Source organism: Empidonax traillii, unplaced genomic scaffold (assembly GCF_003031625.1).
Source record: "Empidonax traillii isolate 1590-97213 ecotype Southwest subspecies unplaced genomic scaffold, ASM303162v1 scaffold138:size3245559, whole genome shotgun sequence".
NCBI classification, from domain to species: Eukaryota; Metazoa; Chordata; class Aves; order Passeriformes; family Tyrannidae; genus Empidonax; species Empidonax traillii.
Genome location: NW_020955331.1, coordinates 388,266 through 399,312, shown reverse-complemented (window position 1 = coordinate 399,312; position 11,047 = coordinate 388,266). Strand labels below are relative to the sequence as shown.

Sequence of the window (11,047 nt, the reverse complement as noted above, 5' to 3'; positions counted from 1 at the left end):
ATGGGCACAGCTGCATGTTGGAAAGGGTATCCTGAAAAGGACCCCAAAAATGAGACCACGGCTAAGAAACCTACACATTCTCAGGTGGCTCTGAGTTTTGGGGAGGGGTGAAGGGGCTGCATGATGGAGAGGGCATGCTCAAACAGCATGAGGAGACGGACAGACAAGTAGGCAGAGGCAAGGAGGACATCAAGACAAAAGCAGCATATTTACATGAGGCTGTGGATGGGGAGCACAGGGGGTGTGCAGAAGACTAACAGAGGAGCAAGGGATGGGTCTGCCCTTGTGAAAGAGCAGAGAGACTCAAGCAAGAAAATAAGGACCCCCACAGGGATGTGGTCTCCACCAGAGTTGACTTCTCAGGCACAGGCAAGGGAGTAGCCCCTCAGCGGCTGGGTGACTGGGGAGGCTGCAGACAGCCAGACATGATGACTGGGGCTGGGAAAACCTCAGCATGGAAAGAAGAGGGCTATTGGCAATGGCAGAAAGAAACTTGGCCATGTCTCTGCTTCATGACATAACGCCGGCGGGGAGAGGGCGGGCAGCTCCCATCGCAGGAGGGGAGTTGGTCCAGGCTGCAGGATCAGCCTCCTCCTCCTCCCCAGCAGAGCCACTCATCCACAGATCAGTTCCATTCCCACGTAGGATAGACTTTAGAAGGACCATGCTACAGGGAAACAGCTGATCACAGAAATAGGAGGGAGGGCATCCCCCACCTAGGGAATGCTCTCCCGTCCCAGTGCTGTCAGCTCATTGGTCCCAATTCTTCCCAGTGCAGTGCCGGAGATCTGCAGCTCCATCTGGTGGCTCTATGGCCAGGGCTGCGGAGGCTGCGGAGGAGAAAAGGTGCTGGGGAAGGGGGAAAGTTGGTGGGGCAAGCAGGATGGAACATTCAGGAAACCAAATCCACACGTCCCATGGATCACACAGGGTTTTCTTGTTATGTACATTTGTTTTTAACCAATAGCTTGCAGGTTGCATATGTGAAAGTACGGGGAAACCTTACACCGGCAGAAAAAGCAAACATCAGGGCCAAAGGCAGGGGAGCCTAAGGATGTGCCTCCCTGGAAGCTGAGCTCAGACAGTGAATAAAGGCAGCACCACCTTCTCTCCAAGCTGCTCCCACACACTTAGAAAAGCCTCTAGAGAAATTAAAAAGCACAAATCCATCTTTAGGCTGAGGATAAAGGGCTTGTTTTATTCTTGCAAGTAATAAACCTCATCCTTTGCATGGAGTAGCTGAGAGTCATCCTCACATAGAATATATTCCATAAGAAAGCATCACACTCACCACCTTCCCTGAGGCTTTGGGTCAAGGTGCCTGGCTGAGGCATTCTTATGTGTTCCCATGCCACCAGAAGCCAGGAAAGCCTAGCTGAGCCATAAGTGAGGGCTGACCTTTGGCACCCAGTTTTCCAGGCACTCCATCAGCTCCCTGAGCAATCACCTCAGCTCCTCTTTGCAATCTCCAGGTCCCACTACATCCTGGTGAAATAAACCACGAAGAAGATGATCATTGCCAAAACAAAGAGCAAAGAGCTGCCAATGCAGCAGCAGCGTTTCCAGGGGAAGTTGCTATTGCGGGGTGAGGGGCGGCGGGTTGAGGCTCTGTGGGGCCCTGAGCGCTGGCGTTTCAGGGACCTATATGCATCTAACAAGCTCTTCCTGTCATCACATGCTGCGTATTGACACATATCTGTCAAGTCTTTCCGGGCATCCGATGCCAAGGCCTGCCATGACTTGTTGCAAATGCCAAGCCTGCAGGCCTCGCAGTGGGTGCTATCGTGCGGCCCCGTCACTGGTATATCCACCACAACTTCCAGAAGGTCAGAGGACTGGACAAGCTTCTTGTAGAAATACTGGAGGATCTTTACCACCAGATTGTGCAGAATCCTCTCCACAGTCTCCAGGCTGAACTCAGGATACTCCAGCTGGGAGTTGCGGCAGCACCTGCATTCCTGGCGAAAGACTCGCATCCATACTGTGCCCCGGCCTGGGCACCGGCACATGTGGAACAGGATGAGCACTTTGGCCGAAGTCCACTTACGACAGCACTGGGAGCACTGAAACCTGTCAGGGCACAGATGAGACCAACTCATCCCAGGCTCCCCATACTGAGCCAGAAACTTCCCACTCAGCCAGTAGGGACCAGGGAAGCCATGGCTCCTGCAAGCTTTATACTGAACTGTCCTTCCCCTAACAGCATGATGCTAGGCTGGGGAGTTGACCACAGATGTGAGCTGAGGGCTGGCCCCAGCATTAAAGATCTTAGCAGCCAGGCTGTCTGCTGGGATCCTTCCTCCACTGCAAAGAGCAGGGGTCCTTGGAGTGGGAAACATCAGGCCCTTATTTGGGACCCCAGCCCCTCACCCATGCCAGCTCAGCACATCTCAGCAGAAAGCCAACATCAAGCCCAAGACTGGATAAGACAAAAAAAAAAAAAAAGCAAAATAGAAGGAAGGTGTGAGTGGAGGCTGCTGCGCAGGGGAGGATCTTGAGGAGTCTAAAAGTGTGCAACCCACAGCTCTTCATCTTGCACAATTGGGACAGGCAACAAAGGTCTCCATTTGCTGCCACCTGAGCAGGATGTCTGAGGGTCTAAATGTTTGGGATGGGGCTTCTCATCAACAATGCAGACCCACAGCCTCTCTCTGCTCTGAGATCTCATAGCCTGGTGCAGGTTCAGGGGCTGCTGTGGCATCACCCCACATCCTGGCAGACAATGGATCTCACTGTCCTCATCCTCTGGGTCCAAACCCAGAAGATTTGGCTCTAGTGTGGTGTAACTAACCCTGCTTACTGGAGGAGCTCTGGCATCTTGACACCAACATGGAGAAATTTCTGGCCAAATACCAGCTGCCCTTTGGCCCTGTGGAGGCTGCTGCACTCTTCTCCCCTCCAATTATCATGTTTTCCTGTTTGGCAATAGCCCACTAAGCTTTGAACAAAACCAGAAAAACTCCTTCCAGCCTCGCCCACCTCCAAACTGCCCCTTTTGTGTCAAAACCTGTTTCCTACAAGCAAACTTTGAAAAAGGAAAAGATCCACATGGCAGCACATCAACCCTTTTCCCACTCCGACAGGGACTCAGTCAGCAGTCCCTTACCTGCCAAGAGCATGGCGCTGCACAAACTCCTTCCAGCCAGGACTGAGGGCCTGCGCCTGCAGGGTATCATCCTCCTGAAGTGTCCACTGCTCTGTTACATGCATTTTTGCAAGCTTCTCTTTGAAAATGTCCTGCCAGTTCATCCTGGTTCCACTTGGAGCTGTGGAAGAGGCAGTGACCATGCTTGCAGGTCAAGCTTGTGGCTTCTGAGGGCTAATACACGTGTGACTGTGTTTTCCCCAAGTTTTTCCTCTTTCTACAATGCCTTTGTGCTTGAAGAGGGGAACCTTTGCTCCCGTAAGAGCAGCACCGCCCCCTCCTGATCTCTGGGTCAACAGTCCCTGCTGACGCTGCACCAGGTCCTGGACAGGTAAAATGTCTCCAAAAGCAAGGACAGGTGGGTTCCATCAAGATCCACACATGAACCCCTGACCCTGCAGAGCCATGCTGTCATGATGCTGCTCTGTCCACAGGCAGAGAGGTTGGAAACAAAACCTGCCAGGCTGCCCTTGCCCATCACTGTTGTGGCAGTGGCGTGAACTGACAGAGATTGTGCCTAGCTTAGGAATAATGGAAGTGAAACCCACACAGGACTCAGTAACTGATAATGCTCCAGGTAACCTTATCTCTCTCAATAGCTGCCACTAACCATGGGCTATTTTTACCAACTTCCAGCCAACTCAAGCAGAAAAAGTCCCAACAACCACAGGTTGGCAGGGAGCCTCTGATCTTTGCTGCTGGAAGGAAAAGTCGTTTGTACCAAGACCCCTCCAACACCTTCACGATGAGTGCTGCTGGTCCTGTGAGAGCAGAGGGACATAACAAGGTCCCAGGGCAGACCACATCTTCAGCTTTGAGGTTCTTTCCTGTTTTGAGATCCTTCCACTCTTATTTACCCCTTGATGCTATCATCTGGGGAGGACTAGGAGGAAGGAAAGAGCATTCTTGGAAGGAGAGGAGCCAAGGTCTTCAGGATCCTTATGAAGAGGTAGAAAGTCCTAACCTGTGGATGGGACCTGAGTCATCCCCTTCCCAAGAGCCCCGCTATGGGTACATGAGGTCGTGCTTGGGCTGGGGCAGCAAACTATAAGCAGGACAGTAAAGGAGGAGTCATCCCACCAGCCTTTTCAATGCTCACAGGTCGGGGCCAGAGAACATCCCTGGCTCAGGGCTGGTGCACGGGAGGAAGAGAGGAAGTAGCAGATCTCCTTGGCCTCCTCTCACTCCTTTCCCAGTGGACCCCATTTCTATAGGTTCACTATAGAAGACTCCTCCATGCATCCTTCCACAGAGAAGTCTCCAGGGCTGCAAATCTTGTAGTGCAGAAAGTAGGAGCTAAGCAGCATCAAGGCTGGCCTTACAGGGGGCATCATGGCCCACTATGACATAGGGACCCAGCAGCAGCAGGGTACCAGGATGGGGCCCCCACCCTGCAGCATCTTCCTGCCCCCTTGGACCTCTCTGTGTTATTGTCCAAGATTTAGTCTGTGGGGGGTTGAATGCAAGAAAAAGGCAGGCAGAGCTGCCTGTGTTCAACCCCAAACACACTGATTACTTCATCTGGAGGGTCTGTTCTTTCAGCGCAGCTCTTCCTCTCCGAGACTGCTGCCACAGGGCAGAGGGATGGTCCCGATGGGACAGGCACTGCTCCCCATATTTCCCACTCCAGGGACCAAAATGCTGCCCCTCAGACACAGTGTTCAGCAGAAATCCAGTGACACTCCTCACGCAGGGACGGGTCCCTGTCTCCAAAACTAAGCTGTGATGGAAACCAGTCCCCTGTTACATCATGGCAACACAACTCAAATCACAACTCACGATGTGCCGAGCCCTCACAGTCATCTCTGAGACAGAGCTGGGTGCTGGTCCCTCTATTAAAGCTTTTGACTTGCTTTTACTAAAGGGACTTTCCCAGAACCACCCCCAGAGACGAAACTGCTTTGACGTCCTGTTCTATTTCACACACACCTCCCAGCTCTGCCCAAGCACCTTGCTGCTTACCAGCACCTGCTTGGAAACCAAAGTTGCTGCCACAGGGAGCAGCCCAGCCTCAGCAGAGAGCAGGGATGAGCCCTGTCCAGGACACAGAATGACCCCACTAGGCTGGCAACCCTTGCTGGAGACAGACCCTGACAGTTCTCTCCATCCCGGCACACTGGTCATGAGTCCTCCATGGAATGTGTGAAGGTAGCACACAAGGTGCAGCCTGTGTGGTAATTTCCCTGCTGCTTTCACACAGCCTGAAATTATTTTTTTACTTCAGCTCCCACCCCTAACTGAGCAGCCCCTGCGGAAGCGGGAAGGTTTCCCAAAGTTCTTTCTCCTCCTCTTCATCTCTCAGTGTGTGTCAGCCTCCCTGTCCCCCAGGTCTCCAGCCCAGGCCCATGAGGACTCTCGTTGGCCCATGTGCACCCCATCCTTGCTGGGACATCCATTACTTCTTTTGGGATGGGTCACCCTGTACACAGGTGGCTCCATCTTGCCAGCAGTCCCTAGGAGGGGCAGATAGGAACATTCAACCCCAGTTCACAGGCAGGACTGCAAAGAGGGACATCCCCTCAGCAGTGGGGATGTTGTGTTCGTGGGCATGGCAAGGTTTGCAGGACAGATGGACTGACATCTGAGCAACAGGGCAGAACCTTAAACTGCTTGCTCTATACCGGGGCTTTTTCCCCACTCTGAAGACTTTCATCATCTTTTCCTGCACTAAACACACCCGATTATTTTCCATCAGTCATTCTTTCAGGACATTTTCTCCAGGTCATCAGGGTAAATTTGTTTTCCAACCCTCCCCTCAAATAGGTCCTACACCCTCCCTCAAGAGCATCTTGCCTTCATGTGAGCCATGCTTCCACAGAAAACTAGTTTGATGTGTCTGCTGTCATGAGATATTGATAACTGCTCATGGGATATAGCTCTTTGGGAAGCCATTCACCCACAGTGGCAGAATTTCCCATTTCCCCAATTTGCTTATGAGAATTTCACATAAGACAGCACAAAGATAGCATCACTCTTGCTTTCCCTGCTGTACCCAGCCTGTCACCCTAATGAAGAGAAAACAAGGTTGGTTTGGCACACATTCCTGCTAAATGCGTTATCTCAGCCACAGTATTGTCCTGTCAATGTTACTGCTTGGTGGCCTTACTAATTTGTTCCAGAGTTTTTCTGGGTACCAAGGCAGGCTGACTCATCTAGAGTTTCACAGATCCTCTTTTTTGCTCTCCTTGAAGCAGATGGGTAATTGGGCGTCCATATCCTCCTGGGACACAGTTCCGTGCCAGCTCTCTGTGCCTCAATCCCCCTCCGACCTTGCCACTGCTGACGTTGAGTGGTTGTCACCCTGTTGTGGTGAAACCCACCACCTCTAGGGACAAGCAATAGCTGCAGGTTCCCTTCCAGGCTGGATTGCCTCCACATGCAAGCCCTTGGAGAAGAAGGGTCCAACTATCCCAGAGTGGATTTGAGGCAAGGAGTATCAGGTCCTCTGGAAATGGGGGTATGCCCAAGCCAGATTTTAGAGAGGTAATTGCCTCATCACCCAAGACTTCTGGGATGAGAGGGATGCTGAGCGATGGGGAAAGGTTTAATGGAGCAGGATGTGAAGATGTGGACAGATATCAGTCCACATGGATTTGGGATACCTGACTTTCAGGTGAGCCTTGTGATGATCTCTCCAGTCGTAAGGAGAGAGCTCAGCACCCTCCGACAAGGCTCTGCCACAGTTCCATGGACAGTAGGTTTGGTCTTAGGGCAGTGGAGTGGGCAGGTACAGGGCTCCTGCCTGTCCCTCCGAGCCCCCATGTGTCAGGATCTCACATGCCACCACCTTCCTTGAGTATCACATCCCAGCAAAGGGAAGAAGAGAGAGAAGAAACTCTGGAGACGACTCAAAGCAAAACTAGAGAAAGCAAAGTGAGGGTGGTGGGAGGAAATGCAGATATTCTACAAGGCTTCAGCAGGTTTGTGACAGGCAGGGCAAGGCGTTTGGTGGGACAGGACAGAGATGCTGTGGCTTGGACCCTTTAGGACACACCAGGGCTGTGCAAGCCACGGTTAGACACAGGCAGCCTGCCCAGCAGCCCATCCCTCCCATGATCAGTGACACCACTCATTAGCTTAGCCCAGCCTGTCTCTTCCAGGACTGACATCTGCTTTCCCAGCAAGTCAAGGCCATGGCAACACTTCCACACCACAGTGCCACACAGACCATCTCATTAACCCGGGGGCCAAATAACCCACATACTTCCTGCATCACCTCCAGCCTAACCTCTTTCAAACAAAAACACATCTCCAAGACCTTCCAGTGATCAAGACAGTGCTCACCTGAAAATGACCTTACTGTTCTATGTCCTGACCACCCCTTCCCCCCCCCAGAATCTGCAATGCCCTGTTGTTTAGGAACAGCACTTTGCTGCTCCATGGCTCTCCTCAAAGACACTGCTGCAAGTGTCTCTCTATCTTCATCTGCCTGCCCAGTTTTCTTGATACGTGTTTTGTAAGTTCAGCTTTCTTTAAGCGAAACAGGTTTTTTTAAGGAGTGCTTGTTCACATGTTGTTCCCAACCACCTTTAATCAAGGCTGGGGTATATAAGGAGCCAGGCTGGCTCCCAAGCCTCACATAGAGGGTTTTGTTTGCTTTGGTATAGCTTAGGCACATGAAGTCACACATCCAAGCTCCCTGCAGATGCTGACAGGGATCAGTCTCACGTCTCACAGAGGGGTCTGGCCATTCTCCATCATCAAGACCCCGGGGTGGGACCAGGGATGAGGCTCTCCAAGAGGTCACAGCTGGCATGTGGTCTCAGGGAGCTGACAAAGCATTTTGGCACTGACGTTGTGACAGCCACTTCTCAGGGGAGTGCTGGGTGTCCGCGGTCAGAAGCGGTTGCTCTGGCTGCCAGCTCAGAGTGTGCAGGAAACGCAACAGCTTCAGCACCCACAGCCACCCCCTTGGCTGCATCCAGGTCCCAGTACGGGAGAAACCCTGGCACATGGATGGAGGGGCTGGGGGGATACATGTCTGCAGCAGGGTTAGTGTATTTGGTAACAGTAACTGTGCAAATCTGGGGGTGTGCACACAAATTTGCATGGGGAGTTGCTTCCACATCTGTGTTCATGAGCATTCACGTGTGCTTGCACATGAGTGTGCATGGACAGGCTGAGGATGCTTGCTCTGGGGGGATACAGTGTGCAAAAAAATTGGACACACACACCCACCCCACCCTGGTCTGGCTGTTGTGCACTTATGAGCTTTGTGCAATGGGAAGGAAGTTGCTGGGAGCATTCTCCATCGCTCACATCACTATGCCAAGGGGAATGAGGTGGGCAGATACAAACCTACACCCTATCTCCTCTGGCATTTCAGGAGTTATTCCCAGTGATGACACATCTGAGAACACAGAGTCAGGTCCAGGTGCTATTTAATTCTTCAGGGCCTTGTTCTTGCACTGATATAAGCAACCATTTACCCAAAATGGGATGAAGAAATGGTCTGGAGCCCTGTTCTTACTCTGTCAGTGGCCAGTGATTCTAAAGTGCAGGGCTTAGTCCCAGTGGCTGTGATGCTGCAAGGAACAAGGTCAAAATCCAGAGCCAGGTGGTCAGGTCTGCCTAACTACCCTTCAGCAAACCTCCCCTCCACAGCCTAAACCAACGACCACTGAAACCCTGCCACCCACAGCCCTTCAGAGCCAACAAAGCAGCTGTGGAAGAAAGGATGTGCCCCAAAACCACACCAGGCCCATCACAGCCCAGTCTCCCCTTGATGTGGGCAGGGAAAGCCAAAGGACTTGAAGCTGTCAACTCAGCCCCCTCAAAAAACCTGACACAAACCTTTGCATCCTAGGTGGAAATGAATTTACTTGAGTCTTTCCCTGATTTGGAGTAGAGAAAAGGGGCATAAACCTGCCCATTTGTGCAAATAGCAGGCAGCCAATTGATATGGGTGCAGTGGTGGGCAAAACCAAGAGGGCTGTGATAGGGAGGGAGGGGAAGTGGAAGGAGGGATGTAGGATAGTGTAGTTGGGAAAGCCAGAACTGGGGACTTCTCAGGACAGGAGGTAAAACAGCTTCTTCCAGATCCTGCACAGTGACTCTGGGAAGACCAAACTACCATCACCAGGCTGGAGGGAAAGTTAAAACTGTACATGTCTGCTCTCCTGGCTTGCAAAGGAAGACAAAAGAACAGCTCCTGCACACAAACACGCTCAACTCCCCATTCCCAAACAGGATGCTGGGGTGTGGGGCCTGGCACGCATTGTAAGGCACTGCTTTGGTTTGGAGATGCCCAGCTGGGGGCTTGAAACCTGCATCCCACCTGGAGCTCATCCCAGCCATGTTCCTGCTCTGGCTACCACAGCCAGTGCTGTGCCCAGTGCAGGGGAGCATAGCTCATGTCTCTGCCAATGCTGAGGACCCTGTGCTCCAAACAGGGATGGGAGACAGTGTCTGGCAGCCTGGAACATCTGCACCACTCACCCCAAACATCCTCAGAGCCCAGCCTTGCTCCCTGAATGGGGCAGGATTGCAGCAAGGCTGACGGGGATTGGAGGGGCACAACAGGCACTGACACAGATTGGATACTCTCCCACCCCAGATGTCAGAGGGAGATGTGTTTGCTACACCTCCAACCCCACCAGAGGGCTTGGGAGCCTCTGGCCAGCTGCAGACCACAATCTACCAAGAAAGGAAGGGACTCAGCCCCAACTGCTCCTGGAGGAGTCATAGCTGCAGCCAGGGGGTGCAGGAAGGGCTCAAGATCCAGCATCTCTGCTGCCTGAGAGGCAGATCGGAAAATATGAAGCAGGGCCCACTGGCCCACCCTCTCACCAGTGTTGTGTCTGACAGGAAAGCCAAAAACAAAACTGCTGACTGAGCTCCCGCTTCTCGCCCACTGCAGCTGCCTCCTGCCTTGGTTTTCCGGGCCCTGCCGGCCACAGCAGTTCTCTGACAGAGCCGCTGGGGCAAAGGAGCAGGGCTGCTGCTGGCAAAGAGGCCTGAAGGGTTGAACCGTGCACTGGCCTGAGTCAATGTTTTGGGAGTTACAACGCTGCCCATGGAGGCTCCTGGGACCCCTCAGCAGCACCAGGGACAAAGGGGAAGCCACCATATCCACTGTTCCACCCTGAGGAAAGAGGAAAGACATTCCAAATGGATGTTTATCCCATCTGATCACCTCTGGAAGTTTCTCATGGACTTTCCAGTCCCCACAGAGGACAAGTTGTGATGCCTGGGTTGCCTCACCCCTTCGTGCAGTGCCCAGGCTGGGTCCCACAAGACTTACTGGAAGTAAGTGAAGAAGAAATATGCTGACGGTGCTGCTGAAGTGTGAGATACAAGTGACTTCTCTGTTTTCACTGGTTTTCACAGTCTCCTGGTAGGTCTCTGCTACCTTCAAAGCCACTCCTTACAGGGGTTTCTCCCCTCTTGAACAGCTGTCATTTCTTTCCACTCTAGTTTCTAGCAGGCAGCACAGCCCTGGCACCTCTTTTAAGAGGGAAAGTGGAACTTTGAAGACAGAAAGCTGCACTGAGCAACATGCTGTGAGCTTTGCCCTGGCTTATGGCAGCCAGACCCTTGGCACAGCAAGCATGCATATCCCCAAGGGCTGAGTGAGTGTCCCAAGACAAGCATGGTAAGGGACAGTCCTGGTTTTGCAGCTGTGCCTGAGTGACCAGCTCAGACAGGGGCAGGAGGAAAAAGAGCATCAGCCTCTTAAATTATTAAGAGCAGCTTTGTGGAAGAGCAGCTTGCATAACTCACGGAGAGGCCCAGGAACCACAACAGATGCCGCTATCTCCCAGCTCTCGCCTGCACTGCAAGAGCCGTTATTTGCCTGCCCACGCACTTGCCATCACAAGTGAACAAACTCCCCTCATGCAAAACCCTTTATTCACCCCCCTCGCCAGATCCAACTCCCACCTGTGGTCGGAGGGACTCTTG

General features: G+C 52.6%; 1 protein-coding gene across 1 annotated transcript; it reads right to left on the bottom strand.

The window, feature by feature from the left end:
• Window positions 1-1,407: 1,407 nt before the first annotated feature.
• Window positions 1,408-3,397, bottom strand: LOC114057594 (receptor-transporting protein 3-like). The gene is made up of 3 exons (XM_027884084.1): window positions 3,107-3,397; window positions 1,875-2,070; window positions 1,408-1,485 (listed from the first exon to the last, which is right to left on the bottom strand). Exons 1-3 carry the CDS (start codon window positions 3,286-3,288, stop codon window positions 1,444-1,446), a joined length of 420 nt encoding a protein of 139 aa, XP_027739885.1. The 5' UTR covers window positions 3,289-3,397; the 3' UTR covers window positions 1,408-1,443.
• Window positions 3,398-11,047: the final 7,650 nt, after the last annotated feature.

Excerpts from the sequence above, each read along its gene's own strand:
- LOC114057594 (XM_027884084.1), bottom strand. The coding sequence starts at position 3,288 with ATGGTCACTGCCTCTTCCACAGCTCCAAGTGGAACCAGGATGAACTGG. Across the intron at positions 2,071-3,106 it reads CAGCGCCATGCTCTTGGCAG|GTTTCAGTGCTCCCAGTGCT; the intron begins GTAAGGGACTGC and ends GTGCCCTGACAG. Across the intron at positions 1,486-1,874 it reads GGATTCTGCACAATCTGGTG|GATGTAGTGGGACCTGGAGA; the intron begins GTAAAGATCCTC and ends TTATTTCACCAG.